This window comes from Phaethon aethereus (genome assembly GCF_964289735.1).
Source record: "Phaethon aethereus genome assembly, chromosome: 7".
NCBI lineage: Eukaryota > Metazoa > Chordata > Aves > Phaethontiformes > Phaethontidae > Phaethon > Phaethon aethereus.
In genome coordinates this window covers 21,415,991-21,431,168 of record NC_138583.1, presented here as the reverse complement: position 1 = coordinate 21,431,168, position 15,178 = coordinate 21,415,991, and the positions used below count along the sequence as shown (strand labels likewise).

Below are 15,178 nucleotides of genomic sequence, written 5' to 3'. Positions count from 1 at the left end.
CTAGACACTGTGTTAGGAAGAGAAGGGGAAAAACAGCACAAAAAGAACAAAGACAACTATGCCACCTCACTTGCACACTTTAGCCCTTGGTGTGGGCATATGAAACAGCTGCTGTAAGTTGAGAAGTTATCTGTGACAGCTAATCTACAGTAACACATAAATGCAGAGATCTGGTGTATTCCTCCATGCAAAGGCAACATGGTACCTCTCATACAAAGTTCAGCAAGAGTGCATGTGTGGACAGTTACTCTGCAGCAGATAAGATGGCATAACCTCATACCCTAGCTGGGAAAACAGGAAATACTACTTAAGTCTACACTCTCTAGCTGATAGCCAGCACAGTTGCCCTCTGCACACTGAATACAAATGAAGTTTTGCACAGGGCCAGAACCTAGGTTCACAGGTCATTCCCAAGAGATCTTATCCTCAGGGAATTTCAGCTCCATTTAGCACGCTCAAGATTCAGTCAGAAAAACCATCTTCTCTTAAGCTGTACCAAGCATTGGGATGTTATTATATAAACCTTTAGGGAGCTGCTGCTCAGCAAGATGATTTAACTCATGACAGTTGCAGTCAAGCTTACGTTCATTACTATTAGTATTACTAAGCTAAGTGTGCATCAGAACTCACATCTGGGACATCTGGACTATCGACAATTTGGAGCTGAAGCCTAAATTTTCCATTTTCCCTTTCTTCAGACTATTCTGACTCTTTCTAGTGATTTGAGGGGTTGAAATCCATAATCCAGACTCAGATGCTACAGCTTGCATTAATCTCTCCTAAAAGTGGAGACAGTTTTTTTTGGTTTATTCGAGCACCGAAAAGAAATTGTTGCCTCAAAAATCAGTACACGGAAATGCTCCATATGAAATCCTCTGTTCTCGGCAAATTCAAGGGCTGCTCTAATGACAAGCAGGTATTACTAAGGAAAAGGGAAATTTCTTCACGCCTTATTTCAATCTTAAACGTCGCCTGAAAAATGCCTTTGTTGTTGTTTAGTGGCAGCACTTTCTTAGTTCACAAGAATGCAGAACAGGCAGAAAAGGCCTTTCTTCCTTGTTGAAAAGGTAAGAATTCCATTCCACTAAGTAGGCTGTCCAGATCTGCCAGGATGTCGTGCATGCTCTTTAAGAGCTGTGAACTCAGCCCCATCCTGGACTGTTGAAAATGCTGACTGAATACACCTCTTCGTCACTGTTAGCACTTTTTTTACTAGGCGACTAGCAGGATACCTCCTGTCCTTCTACCCCCAGTGCAAGGTAGAGCAACAAAGCCTGATGACTACAAGAGAGACCTCAAGAAGCAGCTCAAGTGGATGCCCTTGTTTGTTTGCTGGGTTGTTGAGAAGACTGTCCATCAGGAGGACTCGCACAAAATCCCACACTTGCTTCTTCGCAGGGTGTGGTAGCAGTGGGAGAGAGGAAGGATCAACACAGCCTTTCCCTTCAACAATGGCTGGGCCATCAGGCGTCAAAAGGCCTTCAGAGCCTCCCTGTGGAAGCAGACAGCAATGCATTTAAATTCATAATCTTGAAATTAATTTTTCCTCCTAGCAACCCACCTCTGATCTAAAGGGCTTGTGCTGGCCCAGAAGTACATACCTTGGGTGGTCCAGAATGGAAAGCAACCATAGCCAAAGTTTTTAAGAAGTCAGGACACTGCCACACGGGGTCCTGAGTATAACTGTGATAGATCAAGCACAGAAACTGGATAACGTTCCCTGGATAGGCAATCTCCCAGGAGGCTTCTGCATCTGCAATAGGCTGAACACAGACAAACATGCATCCAGTCAAGGCCACATTCCTCTCACTCATCTAAGCTTGTGCTTCGGTATTCCTAAGCAACTAAGCAAACATCACATGGCCACAAAGAAGTCAGGCAAGGCACAAGCAGCCAACTCCCAGCTTGTAGACTGAAGATACACCCAGTAAGAAAGGTGGCATATTCTCATCATTAAGAATTAAAAAAAAAATGGGTAATGCTGTAAGATCCATCTCTGTGTTCAGAAGTTCTTAAACATGAGCCTATCACATTATCTACTATGTAACTTTATCAGGCCAATAGCTTTGCTGATGCTTTGAAGTCCCTGCTCACTGTTATGCTCAGTATTGCCCTGTGAGGGCAGAGGAAGGCTACAGGTTACAGGTAAAGACTGCCACCGACATCTGACACTCTCAGGCAGTTTGTTCTGCCATTCACACTGCACTGTACTTGCAACAAAATGCTTACCTTGTCCACAGTGACTCTAACCATCTGCAGCAGTAGAACAGCTGCCTCTGCACACAACCCAATTTTGAGGACATTCTCCGTAAGGTGGTGCTGCAAGATCCACTGCAACATAGACTCAAGATCTTTCTACAACAGGAGGAGAGATATTTCAGGAAAAGATGGGAATTATATATGATACATCAAGAACAATGCCCACTCTCTCTACACCAGAAAGAAAACAAAATTTACTTCCAGCAGCTCCTCCATCTCCTATTAAATATGTTTCCCCAGGATAGCACTAAAGGATTGTCCTCTTCTGAAATACATATTTGGCATTGCTGGGGCAAAAATGCCTTATGGCTTCTCAGGACACTGAGGGAAAGTACCCAAAACCAGTAATTCTGAGATTTTAATGAGTCTTGACAATGTAAGAACAGACAAGGAAGCTAATCTGAATTATCCTCTAAAGTACAGCAGTTAGATAGCATTTAACACCTGCATGAACAAGTTCGTTGCAACCACAAATTTCCTTAAATCAAAGTTAACTTTCTTTAAGTACGAATGACTAATTTTAACTGCCACAGAAACCAAGTAGGGTTAACTTGCCTGAGAATCCTCTCATAGAAAAGGCCACAAAATGCCAAAGTAATAAAGCAATAGCAGCTTCATGCTTGTTCACTGTTTTTTTCATACCTTGGCTGGTTCAGGTGGTTCAGTCTGTGGCATTGCCAGAAAGAGCCCTGCCACGAGCAAGTAGATCTCAGGGATGTGGACATGATCAGTCAGACATCTTTGCAACACAGAAGTCCCAAAAATCAAGAAGGAGCCATTGTCAGGCACTGGAGGATGAGTTTTTAAATTATCTTTAAAGGAAAAGGAAAACATTCTGAGGAAGTGTCTAAAAATGAATGCCATATCAGAGGAAAGATTACTGACCCAATTTTATCCTCATTTGTGGCCTGTGTCCCAGGCAACTCAAGTACTCTGCTAGGCTGCATTATCAACAGTTTACAAAACTTCGTCAGACTAACAGATAAACATTTTTCCCACTATCACTTTTGTTACAGGAGATTCTCCCTGAATTATTATTCTTCCTTTCTCAGAAGCACAGGTCTAGTTATCAAAAAGCAAGCTGAACAAATCTTAATGAAACAGATTTCAGGGTACAAGCTGACATGTGAACAACTCCCCAGCTTATCAACTATCCTGATTTTATGCAAGACAAAAAGGCCCATCTCCCTGCAACTGCTAATCAGAAATGCCAACTAGCATGCAAGGGAAAAGCAATGCTTTCCACTCCTCAGCACAGAAAAGCTAAGTACTAGGACAAGTTAGTCCTAGTAACATGTGGACCTGTTAGAGCGGGTCCAGAGGAGGGCCACAAAAATGATCAGAGGACAAGATGGAACACCTCTCCTATGAGAACAAGCTGAGAGAGTTGGGGTTATTGAGCCTGGAGAAGAGAAGGCTCTGGGGAGACCTTATTGCAGCCTTTCAGTTCTCAAAGAGGGCTGATAAGAAAAATGGGGACAAACTTTTTAGCAGGGCCTGTTGCAATAAGACAAGGGGTTTAGGCACTGGTTTTAAATTAAAAGAGGGGAGATTTGGGGCACTGGTTTTAAACTAAAAGAGGGTAGATTTAGGGCACTGGTTTTAAACTAAAAGAGGGTAGATTTAGACTAGATATAAGGAAGAAATTTTTTTACAATGAGAGTGGTGAAACACTGGCACAGGTTGCCCAGAGAGGTGGTAGATGCCTCATCCCTGGAAACATTCAAGGTCAGGTTGGACGGGGCTCTGAGCAACCTGATCTAGTTGAAGATGTCCCTGCTCACTGCAGGGGGGTTGGACTAGATGGCCTTTAAAGGTCCCTTCCAATCCGAACTATTCTATGACTCTAAGCTTGCCCTAGAAAGTAATATCAATTCTTGGTCTACTGAGATCAGTGGGAATTCTCCTATCACCTACTTCAGTGATATCCTATCACTGAGCTGGATCAAGGGATTGTTTTGGAAGCATTAAACTAACACATACCCATTAGAATACTTATCCCCACAGAGCTGTTTTCCAGCCAGCATCCAGCCACTATCCCCTCCTTGAATTTGTTCAGTAGCAAACGATTGTGGAGGAAGTACAGAAGTAGCTTGATTCCTAGCACAACTGTGCTAGAGTGCAGGTAGCTTTGTGTGAACAGCAGAAACCAGTCTGGCCCCAGCGCAAAAAATGTCTCTTCTTGTTCCCTAGGACAAACAGGGAAATGAAAGCACATGAAAGGAGACATGGTGAAAGACAGAAAGCAGAATTTACGTAAAATTATCTTTAAGTGATTTAGAAGCTCAAGTTTCTCTAGAAAAAAATCTGATAAAATATTTACCACAACACAGAATTACAAAGATTTAACAGGCTCATCCACACACTTCAAGCCACTAAACCCAATTCCCAATTCAATTCCCACTAAATCCAACCTTATATTGCTGTCAGACAAAAAAAACCTCATTAACATGAAGCTCATTCTGAGATAGTGTATCAATAACTGAGGTAAACTACATCACAGGCTAGAATTTTCAACGTATGAAATCCAAAATTCTGGTTTAAATTTTTAAGTCCAAGATAAGTTAACTAGTGAAAAAGCACAGTTCCAGCACCCCGCTCTATGAACTCTGCCTTTCAGTTATACAAGCTAGTACCTGCATGTTCACGGTTACAATAGAGGGGTGCAAGTAATCCCACATTGGATTGAATTGATTTGTAAAGACAGCTGGGATTCCTTCAACCCTTGCAATGCAGAAGAAACAGCAATATCCGAGTTCCTCCTTTCAGACTTTTTCTGAAAGTATGAAACTTTTTTCAAAATGGAGATCAGATATGTGATCTGATCACACATCTGTGTGAATGCCAGATTAATCACTGACAAAAAAATAACTCTGAATTCAGTCTGCTCTTACTATTTTGTTGAGACTCAAATATTATTTGCGTGTTTAGTCCTGGTCAAACACCAGTAGAGGAAATCTAGAAGACAGAGACACTTACCCACATCTTCCTAAATTGTTTCTACTTACTCAGAGGACAGATGAAGTTTGTCTGAGTGCATTACATCTAACAGCATCTTCAGTAACTGGTTTCGAAGCCAGATTGTCTTTCCAGATGTTTGGTTTAAGGCTACAAATATCAGAAAGTAATAAAGAGTAATGAAGAGACAAAACACATGTTCCATTGATTTGATGAACAACCTTGTTTGTACCAGATTAGCCCAATGGAAGTGCTTATATCAGTTTTTTACAGAGCAAAAAGATGCAGACATCAAGTTTTAGACATAAGAATTCCTGCTAACATCAGAAATGATCAGTGTTCATATTGCCAAAGTCCTCTCTTTAGAGTTACTTAAAATTCATCCAGACTACACGTTGAATAATAATCTACAGGAAGTAATCTCAGGTTACCTAGAGAAGGAAATGTAAACAGGCAATCTGACTTGTATTGCCTAGCTGTGATGATGTCTATATATATAAATTACAGCTATCAGTGTCTCCTTAATATAAAATATTGTTTAGTGGAGCAATAACCAATATAAGTCTCAACTGAAATATCTCAACGAAAGAGCCAGCTGACTGGAAGTTCCCACTCACAAAGTTGACATAAATACACAGATACTTTAAAAGGTGCAGAGCTCCAAATTATTATTGGCTACAACTGTAAGTGTAGCAAAGTGTTCACAGGAAATTCAGGATGCCAAGTGAAATTTTATTCCTTGTAACAGTCCAGTACTTTAGTTTTGGGGCAATTTCAATTTAATGGCCTTCATCTCTGTATATATCTGAAATCCAACATTGTGTAGGCTCTGGACAATGCAGCCAAAGTACTGATGGCTTATTAGCAGAGAAAGGACAAAAGGAGAGGAGGAGGGTCTTGCCAGAAGGTCAGGCCTTCCTGGATATATACACAGTGAATGTCACTTCACTATTCTTCACATCAGGTCTTTGTAGAAATATAAGTTTCCCCCATAGTTTCAGGTCACCTCAGTGCAGTCTGTCCCTTTCCAGATGAATTCATTTGAATTGTGTTTCTTCCTGCCACTGGAGGCAGAAGCACTGTGTTGCATTTAGGGTTCATCATGCCCTGAGGAAGAAGGGTAATACTTTAGCTATCTATCAGAACATATACGTTAAAGGTAGTTCCTCACCTTCACTAGGCATCTCAGCCACACCGTCCAGGCAAATCTGATTTTCATCCACAGAAGAAGGTTTCAAAGTGTAAACAAGGAATAATCCAATCCTTGCAGAGAAAGAAGGAAGCAGTTTTGGCCAGCAGACAGACAGACATTCGTTTAATTACTTTGAGATTACATGCAGATCTCAATACTCATTAATGATAGCTGTTAACAACAACCATTGGAAATTCTAATCACTGCAGGAATAGGAATGCAGAAGTTCATAAACTAGGAAGCAAATAAAAAGGACATCTATGTACAAATGCAAGTAATATCTATTCTACTATGGAAACATTTTTTTCTATGTCTTGATTTTAAAGGTCTTTCACCATGAGGAAAGCAATACTGAGTTACGGACTGTATTGATACAAAAGATTCTGAACAGCCTGTGGCATTCAGGTATCCCTTATCACCATTTGGTTTCAAGCACAGAGAGGAGAGCAGAGATACCTCAGCAGGTACCCAGGGAGGAGGACTGGCAATCTCATTTCACCTGTAGTTTGCTTTAACACATTACCTGGTTCTAAGGATAGATAAATACCAAATACATATTTAGTGAAAGTGCGTAACCTCCCCCTGCCGACAAGAAGGACATTTTTTAACAGACAGAACATCACTTGTTCTGCAGGAATGGTCCACACAGCAATATCCATTAGATGTGTCAAAGGTCTGGGACCAGCAGGAACCCCAGCAGCTTTCAGTGCTGCTGAGAGCCTGCTATAGTCTCTGGTCTCCTAGAAATGGAAGGATAGGGACTGTCTTTATCCACTTGCTCAGCATTCATGGGCTTGACAGCCACTCACATTACCATGGAATAACAAATCATGACATTTTAAGAAAAATGCTCATTCACACCCCTTACCACATGGCAAATTTGACATACTAAATCCACTACTCACATCTGTACAAAAAAAGAATAGGCTAACTCATACAAGCCCACGGTAGGAACATACATACAAGTAATTCCACAAAACAGCTGGCAAGTAGTAAGTTAATTTATTAGCCTACTCTACAGTAACTACTTGAGGTGCTCCTACTCCTCAACAGAGCTAAAGGCTGACTGCAGAAACCACAAGTTCAACATGCTGCTTTTTTTTCTACGTTTTGTTTGGATTAAGAGCTTTAAAAACAGAGCTGTCATTAGTGCAGTGCATTTCCCCAGCATTAGGTGGCTGCAGACAGCACTGTGTGGACCTTCCTCAGTTCATAGGCTACAGGCGGATGCAACTAGGCTGGGAATATGAAGTGGAGCAGTGTTTACATTCTGTGGAAAGCAAACAAAGATTTAAATTCTTTGCTTCATGAAATCCTGACTGACATGTTAACCGATTGAAATTCAAGAACAAGAAGGATAGTTACTGGTATTATAAGCCAAGCCAACAGGACTGGGTACATAGTTGACTGGGGCCAAGTTGCAATACTATAGCAATTGCAATGTTTTAGGGGCAGGCTTTAATGAAACCAAATGTTAAGTACAGACTTCGAGTAGTCCTAATCATACCAGCAGAACTGTTTGTGCCATCATTGTAAGAGTTATCACCCAACGCACCCTCACACAAGTATAAGGTTGGACTGAACTCTTGTTTTGAAGGCATGAAAGTTTTTCATTGATGGGGATTCCTGCAATTGCCAGAGGGCGGGAAATTCTACTATAGAGCTCTCTCCAACACTGGCAGGAGTATAGCTCATCTGCAGACTGAGAAAAAGCTGTAGACTTGATGATTACCTGAGAACATCCCTTGTGTTAAAGTATCCTTGCAATAGATGTGAGAGAATAGTGCAGGCCACAGTAATCCTGGAGTTACTGATTTCAGGATCATTGAAGAGGAAAATGAGCTTGGGTACCATCTGTACCTGGTAGGCAACTGCAGCATTCTGACATCCATCTCTGTAAAAAAGCACAGGGACTATTAAGAGCTTTTACTGGAAAGAACAAAATTTGCTGGGTTTCAGCTAAAAGGATTCTCAGATAGCGCTGATACTTTGTACCTTTGGCTTCTAATGTTGCCTTGGCAACATGTCAAACACTGTCAGACAAATTGAATATGTGTCAGTGATGGAGATCTGAAGACTTCTTTGTGTATTCTCTACTCTTCCCATCTCTTCCCTCACCCCTGAAAACTGCTGCATTTCAATGAGTTCAAAGAAAACAACATTACTGAATTTTCAAGCAGTAAGTTGGTGGTAATAAATGTTATTCTTGTAAAACTCAGCAAGGGACAGCAGACAGATCTGCATAGAGCTTTCTGGTACCAAAAGGGAGGAATCTAGCATCCTGCTTTACTCAGCCGCTCTGACATTCTGTGTCTCTGCAGTTACATCTAACTCTAGTATAGCTGATTAAGAAAGTATACCGCAATTAAGTCTTCCTGGGTTGTGTTTTGGTTTTAAACACAATTTCACATATAATTTTTTTTATTATTTCATACTCAATTCAAACATTCAGATTTCCCCTTCCAAGCAGACATTTTAACTTTCACTGTACAGCACTGGTTCCATGTGAACCAGGTCATCCAGATAGCTTTTCCCAGCCTGGCCCCACAGTCATCTCAGGGGCTGATCAAAGCACTAACTAGAGCCTTGAAAGAGTAATTTAGGAATGATTCACTCCCAGAGTCCACTGATTCCAACTAAGATTGGGCCCTTCATATCCACCTCACAGTTCCAGCTTCAGGTTACAGATGAGCTTGTCCCACATGTTTCTGATTCAAACACTAGCTTATGTACCTGGACGACTGCAAGATCTCCACAAGATGTGAAAAAAGAGCAAGGTCAAGATCTTCTGGTGTTTTCATCCAAAGCTGAAAAGAAAGACAAAGGAAAGCAGAGGTTTTACTGCTCTGTTAAGCAGAGCAAGTAGTAATCTGTGGCAGAAAACCAGTTACAAGTGGTTCAGGGAGGACAACATCATAAACTCTCAATTGTTTCTGCAATGACAACCTGTAGGCACTGGGAAATCCCTGCCAGTGTGAGGAGTTGATACTTCTGCGCAGGGCCTGAGGAGCAGGCCCTCAGGATCTGCAGAAACACTCTAGAAACTGCACGGGGGCACAGTGGGGAGCCATGGTGACAGAGGACCTGCCGTTCCAGGACCACCTCCCTAGGTGAGCCACAGTGTAGAAAATCACCACACACCACCCCATCCCAAATATTGGATCCAGGAGGTGCTATGAATATTCAAAACCTCATACTATAAAGTCATCTTTAATATAGTCAAACACACAAAGTAACATCAACAGTTTTACCTCAAAGTTGCAGAGAACATACTGGAATGCACTATAATTCTTGATGACTGAGGACTCAAAGCCAAGCTCAGCTGTGCCTACTAGGGAGAACATTAATTGTAAAATCCTGTTGTTTAACAGCTGTGTCTTCCTCTTCAATAGATAGGACAGCAACTGAAAAAAAAATTTAATACGTATATTCTGAGTATAAATCTGTATTTATAAACTAGTGTATAACATTATTTTTAATTCAAGACAAATGCACAGTTTGCTTGGCTGTAGTAGTCATGCATGCATACATATTACATAAGCACCATGAAGAAAATTAAAATTTCAGTCCAGGCATAAAATTTCGCACAGTAAGTGAAAGGGTAAGTTTATGAAGGAGTTTGACAGCTCTGTGGAACTGAACAGGAGCAAAACACATGCCTTATGTTGAATGGAATTTACAAAAAGCAACATTACAAGCAACATACAATTGTAAATAACCACAGTAGGTTTTCTACACTATTCTTCATGGATGTATTAGTTGCTTGCAAATGGTGTTAGTTTAAAAAAAAAAAATGTGTTAATGTTGACCTCTTCAAATGAAAGACATTTGCGTGAAACATTGCTAATCTCTCAACTGAGTCTATCTTTAATTATTCAATGAATTCTTGATACAGTGAGAAAAATGTTCAGGAAGCCACAACATTTTTAATAGGTTGTGAGGAATAGATATTCATTAGAAAATACATATCAAGACACATTTTTATTAGTTGGCTGTTTAAAAAACAGGTTCAGACATCCAAACAAAGAGCAAAACCACTCCATTGTAATATGATGATCCGTCATGTGGAGAGAACACTATTAAGCACAAAGTCAAAAGGAACAGCTTGTACACAATCTGAAGGCTGGCATTCTCCTACAAGAAAGGATTGGGCAAGCAATATCTAAGTATGATAAATACATTCATATGAAATGGGATCAATTTATGAACAATTCACAAATTGGGAAAAGGGAAAGTTTGTAATAAGTCATTCATGAAACCCTAATGTTAAGATTCTTGTTTGGAAACATCTCTGTTAAAAAGTCTTCTCTGTTCCATAAGACTCTGCTTAGCCTATACAGTATAAAGTAAATGATACCGGACTGAAACTTCACACTTGAGCCTTAACCCTAACAATATTATATATACATATAGTGCTTAAAATTTGCCCTGGTTCTCCCAAAGCCCCGAGTCAACCAAACTCTTCCATCTGCATAGCTTTCAGGTTTGAAAGATGTGTTTAGGACAGATGTAATCAATATAGCTGGAAATCCAGACAGCACTTATTTATATCAGCACAATTTCTAACACACAGTGAAAGCTGAGCCATAGGAATTCATTGTCAGCCCTACACTGGGCAGTCTGTAAAGAGGAATCTTTGCCTGGATAAGCCAAGGGGAAGAAGCAGACCTGACTGAGAAGTGGTTTCTTGTGGGAGGGGGATCAAGTGTGTTGGTAAAAGGTGAAGGGTGGGTCAGTCAAATCTGCTGTATTGACTTTACTAACTATAGTCATCTTAATATGGGCAGCATGACACCTTCCATTATTAGATCACGTCCGACCAAGTGGCTTCTGTCCTCACCTTCCCATAAGGAGATGTACTGTTACAGAGGTTCCCAGAGATTGTAAGCACAGGATTTAGACTGTAGACTGTAAGATAGGATATAGCACTATCCTATACAACTCTCTCAAAGATCTCATAACTTACAAAGTTCCAACCATAAGGGCTGATAGCCAGGATATGCTTGGTTCATCGTCATTAATAGGTTTGGGGATAAGACTATATCCAGAAGGAATTAACAAAAGAGTATCTACCTGGTATCCACCCATGTGCCTCATCAATTTCTCACTCATTGGGCTACTGTTCAGGATGGAGTTCAGGACTTTGACAGCTGCATACATGGTGTTGTCATCATGGGCCATTGCAATGAGACCCAGGAGAATGGCAGGGCCTCCAACGAAGTTCAGGCTAGTAGCTGCTGGACAGGACTGGAACACTCTTACCCCTAGGAAATTGCAGCGTTACTCTACCAGGAAGTGACGTGGACTAAGTCTACTATTGGACAGAGAAACGCCCAACTCTTAAAAAAATCTGAAACATTAAGGCATAGTGCATTTACCATATTGGCCCACAGCAACTGACCCAATAGTCCGCAAGGAACCTGATAGGTGTCCAGCAATATTTTTAGCCAGGAATATTGGAGTTGAACTGTCCCGAGAGTTAATCCCGATCTAAAACAGATAAGATAGACATCCTAAGAAAAAACGTAGTAGTATTGGGCAGACAAAAAGTAACGAACAGATGCTCTAATCCTTTAGATTATTTTATTACTTTTAGACTATGAAAACCATTTTCTCCCCCTTTAAAGTTGTTTGTTAGGACAAACATTCACCCACCTAAAATATCACACAACCCCATTACTTCAACAGGCCAGTAGCCCTGGCATTGGCAAGAATGTTAGAATAGCACGTGAAAGGTCGTTGTGAAGGCATTAAGAAATCACAGACCGAAACAAATTATCATTAAACTTGAAAACTGTGGCTTCTGTGGCCATAGTTCTGTTGTTCTTGAAATACAAGAAAGGCTTTTAACATTGTGGTCACACTGTACAACTTATTCCTCTCCACAGATGAAAACAAAACCATGAGTAGAATGGAGTTAAGCAATGGAAAGAGAAGGCGGAAAAAAAAAAAAATCACTAAAGTTACGCAATTAAGACAAAGTCACAAACTTTGCTGTAGGACACCAATCAGAAACAAAGGAAAATGTGTTTAAGACAAATGAGGGAAATTTATGACCTCTTTAGCAATCAGCCGGCCATCCACTTCATTGTAGGAGCTCTTTATATCTTGGACTGTAGTGAGACATGAGCATGTGGCATTGATTCCAAAAGAAATCTTCTCTTCTGCCACCAGAGGTGCGGGATTATTATCACTGTACTGGTCCTCACCTAAAACAAGAGATTATAAACCTCTGAAGAAACTTTCCATGCTCAACATGTGAGACAGCAGAGAGGCAGATGAAAAATAAATGGAGGAAACCAAAGTTTAGATAGGAGTTGATTTTGACTTAACTATAATCAGCAAAAAGCCCTCACCCTTTGCAACACAGTCCATGGCAGCTTGCCAGCCTAAGAACCAGGAGAAGACATGCTTGCTTTGACTCCTCTGGTTACTGCTTTGTGTAGATCCTACATACTCTCCCAGTATCTCATGAAGGTCAGAAAAGTCCAGCATAAACCTTTCTTTGTCCACACAATATAAACAAACTTTCTTGGTAGAGAAAACATTTCAGAGGTCTTCCACATTACTGGGAGCTCTCATGTGTACTAGGAGCAAGGATTCATGTGGAAGAAAAAGAACAGATGGAAAACTTCAAAGCTCCCAACTCACAACATACGAGAAGCTTGTGAAAACTATGAGGTTCAGCAGTTGAATGATTGATTGAGATTCTTACATGATTTTCTTTAAAGAATTTTCTATTCCTGCTCGCACTTGGAAAAATTATGTGTACTTTTTAAAAAAAGAAATCTTGTATTTTGTACAATTTTATAGACTGGGAAAACAGTTGATTTATGGAACTGTTTACTAATGCTGATGACATAGCCCTTATAGGCAAAAAGAATTAGCACATATTCCACATGAAGATTAGCTAGAAGTAAATAACGCAAGACTCTGTCACCTATTTCCCTTCCACGAACCTATGGCTAAGCCTCCACACAGCTGCTGCTGCTTAGTAAGAAGCAATGAGATACTGGTGAGATGGGACAACACTGCTGAAACAATTGAACCTGCTGTTTGCAACAAGGTTATAAATCTACTTTAAGGAATAAACTGTAGTATTTTGGGGTTTTGTGCTGAAACTTTTTACGTCAAAATTTCCATTAGAAAAGTTTCTTTGGGTGTTTTGATGGAATAAGGAAATGTTAGGTACAACCTCCCCTCCCTGGCCCCCCCTCCAAAAAAGAAAAAAGAGAGTCAGTGGGGTGGGGGGAGAGAGAGCGAGAGAACGAGATCATTTCACAATGATGAGATCAAATCTTGCATAGTGCCCTGTGATTTCCCTGCATCAGGACATCGCTAGACAGATGGACACAATCCATGCTTAGTACTAATGTTCAGCCTGGGGAGACCAGTCTGCAGACAACAAGCACCCCAGACCTATAAAGACTCAACACTTCAAAAAACAAATCCTTCTGACTTCTATTGGTAATATTTTTTATTTTAGGGCTGTATTTTGATATAATTTCTCTTTCAACATGCTTGACTTAGAAATTTTTTTAAGTCAGCAAATAGACAGCATTCAAAAGGAGTACTTTCAGCCAGTCTTTGCACTTTGCTTTAGGCTGGAGCATCACTAGGGGGCATTATTCTGCTCTTTTCAGATGGGAGATGACCAGCCCATTTCATCCTGAGCTCTAGTACACGCATGAACGCACTACTTGTTGAACAAACTGTAATCAATAACTGAAATGTTTTGTCTGCTTGTTTAATAATTGAAGCTAACAGTAGACTTTAGTTAAAAAGCCTCTTCATTAAATGGAATGTAACTTACTCCCCTATCCCTCTCTCCCCTGCAGGCATTTGCAGGGCAGAGAAGAGTAGTCATCTGCATTCCCCTACCCCTCTGCAGGCATTTGCAATTAAAAATGATGTTTCTTTTTCTGTCATGTTTTTCTGTAGCACCATAAATGCAGAAAGTCTCAGTTACAAAGCTGCTGCTTTAATGCTTGTCCAACAGAAACTGCAATCTTACATCTCCTTAAGGACATGTTATCCCTCTACTGCTTCATTCCTGCCCTTCTTTTTCTGCCCAGTTTACAGTATGTTACAAGATCCTCATGGTATCTTACTACAGCCTTGTACAACTCTCAGTAACACAGTTCCAGGCTTTTAGAGTGAGCTTTAGGCACAGTTGGAATACTAATAGCAGATAAGAATAAAAAGATCATTGCCCTAACAAACAAACAGCGACGGATATGAGAATTACTACATACCTTGAAGCTGTACTGCCTGGAAGTTGCTACAGTATTGTGGGCCAAGCTTATTGATGACCTCCATGGTTTCCACAGAGATAGCTTCTTCAAACAAGTACGTCGGGCCAAGGCGCCAGGTCAAGGAGGACTTCTGTTTCCAAATTTGAGGTGTAGCTATGTACCCATAGACATCAATAAAGGAAGAGGGTTCCATGGAAATACAGCTACCTGGTAAGGGCTGGAGATACTGCATCTACAACAGAAAAAGAATTCACTGCAGGGACTCAATACTCTCAGGGTGCCTTAAGGTCTTGTCTCTGGAAGGTACTGCCTGTCTCCTCTTTCCTCAATGAAGGAAACACAATAGTCTGTTCAGATAGATACACTGCTTAGAAACTTGACTTCCAGAAGTATCACAAACATAAGCATTTTGGAAAGTTCAACCTAGTTTTTGTTCAAAAAACAGTCAAAATAATTTCAAGTGTTGGCAAAGAAAAACTCTTATCTTGACCCCAGCCTTATTTTTCCTGTTCTT

The 15,178-nt window shown here is 40.6% G+C and overlaps 1 protein-coding gene across 1 annotated transcript in view; it reads right to left on the bottom strand.

The window, feature by feature from the left end:
* WDFY4 (WDFY family member 4) overlaps nt 1-15,178 on the bottom strand; it is a 136,057-nt gene that overhangs the window by 83,522 nt on the left and 37,357 nt on the right. Inside the window, exons 19-32 of the mRNA XM_082002379.1 lie at nt 14,665-14,896; nt 12,467-12,618; nt 11,788-11,899; nt 11,483-11,673; nt 9,661-9,813; nt 9,143-9,216; nt 8,142-8,303; nt 6,389-6,480; nt 5,268-5,367; nt 4,243-4,448; nt 2,902-3,071; nt 2,230-2,355; nt 1,602-1,763; nt 1,295-1,492 (exon numbers count right to left, since the gene is read on the bottom strand). Of these exons, the coding sequence (XP_081858505.1) occupies nt 1,295-1,492; nt 1,602-1,763; nt 2,230-2,355; nt 2,902-3,071; nt 4,243-4,448; nt 5,268-5,367; nt 6,389-6,480; nt 8,142-8,303; nt 9,143-9,216; nt 9,661-9,813; nt 11,483-11,673; nt 11,788-11,899; nt 12,467-12,618; nt 14,665-14,896 (2,130 nt within the window). The remainder of the gene's footprint in view (nt 1-1,294; nt 1,493-1,601; nt 1,764-2,229; nt 2,356-2,901; nt 3,072-4,242; nt 4,449-5,267; nt 5,368-6,388; nt 6,481-8,141; nt 8,304-9,142; nt 9,217-9,660; nt 9,814-11,482; nt 11,674-11,787; nt 11,900-12,466; nt 12,619-14,664; nt 14,897-15,178) is intronic.